General features: G+C 36.9%; 1 protein-coding gene across 1 annotated transcript; it reads right to left on the reverse strand.

Moving 5' to 3' along the window:
• Window positions 1-846, reverse strand: LOC109018853. Its single transcript, XM_019001045.1, has one exon. The coding sequence runs from the start codon at window positions 844-846 to the stop codon at window positions 1-3; it is 846 nt and encodes a 281-aa protein (XP_018856590.1).
• Between the last annotated feature and the right edge of the window lie 2,275 nt (window positions 847-3,121).

Here is a 3,121-nt window from a genome sequence, read left to right on the forward strand (position 1 = left end):
TTATGCGATCTTTGCAGACACGAAGAGACGTTGCAATCTTGGCTTCAAAGGAAAATGCCACAACACTTTTTGAGGGATACGATGTGCCTTGTGTGTTTTAGGCACCCACCTTGAAGCCTTACACTTAGGACATTCATCAAGATTAGCATTTTCCTTCCAAAACAGGATGGTGTCATTGGGGCATGCATGAATTTTGTGGTAATTGAAACCCAAACCATGCTCCAATGACCTTGACTCCTCATATGAATGTGGCAATTCAGCGTCAGGAAAGGCAGACCGCAAAAGGCTAAGTAGCATATCAATTGACTTTATTGACCATCCACCGAGTGTCTTAATGTGTAACAACTTCACAATGAATGATAGTTTTGAGAATTTTGTACAACCAGCAAAAAGTGGACGTCGGGCATCCTCTAGTAGCTGGTCGAAAGATGAACTTGGGGAGGGATCTGGAATTTCACCACTAGTTGCCAATGGATTACCATGATCTTGGGGAACATCAAAGGATGTGCTTGCCCGGATGTCATCTAACATATGGTTCATGTCATCAATGTACACGTCGGCGTAATCAGCAGTGTTACTATCGTCATCGTCGTCATTGAATCTCCAAGTTTCCTCTTCCCCATGAAATATCCAATGGGTATAATTTGGATTGATCCCTTTGAGAAACAAGTGAGTCTCCACAATTCGTATAGGCAAGAAGAGATTAGTACAGCATGAACGACATGGACACCAAATGCGATCACTGCCCTGAGAATGGTTTCGTGCCAGGGTGAGGAAAGCGTTAACCCCATCGGCGTATGCAGGCGAACGAAGTCGATCAGTCAAGTTCATCCAGCTTTTGTCCATCTAAAAAGGTTGAAATATACATATATATTAGTTAATCGGATAACTTCAATTTAGCTATATGGAGGACGGGTAAGAAATTTGAGAAAGTTCATTGTTGAATTTATAAGCAGGCGAGTCGAAGTTACTTGCATGTGGAGCACAAGAGAAGATGTTGAAAACGATACTAACCGGGGTTGTCATGAAGATCGCTGTGGAGTGACGAAGAGATAGTGTTGAATATTGAATATTTCACTGTTTATGCCAGGAGCAGTGAAGTGCTATAGAAAATATATGTCATCATGTTAAACATAGTGCATCATATGTGAATATTTTTGAAATATTCTAGATGAAGCTGCATATAAAGATTCTAGTGGGATGGTCTACCTACACAAGAGTTGAAATAATTATGGAAGTTATGGAAGCGTGTAGGTGGTATGCCTGAATATTTTCATAATCGTTGGGAAAACAATTATGGCATATATGAATTGGGTAAGCCTCATATGAACTATATAAATGAACACAATACTTCAACTTTGAGGTAATTGAAACCCAAACCCAAACCCGGCTCCAAAAATTAATGGATGGTTGGAGGGATTTATGGTCTAAGGCACAAGAATTAAATCTTGTTTAAATCATATTTATGGGCAATGTTACATATACGATGACATAGAGCAAAATGCCAATAGATTGTCCCAAGAGATATATCTACATGTTGGAAAAAATCTGGTGGGGGGAGTCCCATAACGAAAATATATAGTAATAATTCTTTGGGGTTTTTAAACTATCGTACCAGCTCTTTTATTTAAAAAGAGCAAAAGGGAAGTTAGAAGTCAAAACTTGACATGAGTTGAGTTATTATTAAAGAATAATAATAACTCAACTCGGCTGAAACTAATGTCAGTTCTGACTAGGTGAGAGCATGTAACTCGAGCTCTTGCTGACCACATTTGTTATTTGAGGCTTAGTGAGCTGAAATAAAGAGTACCAATTAAGTAACAAAAGTTGATGGGATTAAATAAATTTGGATTAGGCCTACATGTATTTTGCTGACCCAAATTCCTTAAAATAAATGCAAGGAAGTGGAAGAGACAGGGAAACAGAATCCAGATTTGGTCGATGGACCAAATTCACATAGTTTAATGCATCTTTATGTATTTTGGTGAGTGAAATTCATAGCCCAAAAAATTTAGTGGAATTGGCACACCCAATTTGAAGTCTAAAGTTTCGACTTATTTGAACCTAACCGAGAATTAAAGTTAGGGTCACATAGGCACTAGAGTTCGATATCACATTAACACACCTGTTAAAGCCCCACATTTCCAATGATTCAGAAAAACAAAATGAATCATAGGAGTTCGATGATTTAATGTATTATATATGTACAATATCTGGGTAAAAACCAAAAAAACATGTACAAAAAATAATTAACATCCAAAAGGGAAAAGAAAGCTGGCTATGTAATTGTAATTAAAGGGAAACAAACCCCAAGGAAGTCATGATCAGATTTGCTTCAGAGGAATTTGTTATGACGTATGTTAAATCTGAGTTACTTATACTTTTAGGAATTAAAACTTGAAGCTAGTATAAATAGCTAGGGATTAGCTAGCTTTTGTTGGGCTGTTTCCATCATGTGCATGGTTGTAATCAGTATGGATTAAGTAGACCAAAATCTATTCTTGTGATGGATGTCATTTCACCATTATATATATATATATATATATATATATATATATGTGTGTGTGTGTTCTGTATATATGTATACAGGACATGATTCCGTACATGTTGGCTATACCCAACATCTCACACCTCCTCTCTCTATAGCCACTGTCACAGTTGAATATGGTTTAAGGTAATGAACGATAGATGTTTGTCCTGTGCAATATGTAATTAATCTAATCTGAAAAAAGACATGGATATGTTGAAGGGGTATTGAGAAGAGAACTAATCATAGAGAGCGAGAGAGAGAGAGGGAGAGAGAGAGAGAGAGAGAGAAGTGCATGCTAATGTGTCTTATATATATATATATATATATATATATGGCCATCATGATTCCGTACATGATGGCTATACCCAACATCTCACACCTCCTATCCTATAGCCACTGTCACAGTTGTAGCCAGCTACAACAATGGACGATAGATGTTTGTCCTGTGCAATATATAATTAATATAATCTGAAAAAAGACATGGATATGTTGAAGGGCTATTGAGAAGAGAAATAATCATAGAGAGAGAGAGAGAGAAGATCTATGCTAATGTGTCTTATATATATCCATTTCCCAATATCGATCAATCAT

Source organism: Juglans regia, chromosome 1, assembly GCF_001411555.2.
Source record: "Juglans regia cultivar Chandler chromosome 1, Walnut 2.0, whole genome shotgun sequence".
Classification (NCBI taxonomy): Eukaryota; Viridiplantae; Streptophyta; class Magnoliopsida; order Fagales; family Juglandaceae; genus Juglans; species Juglans regia.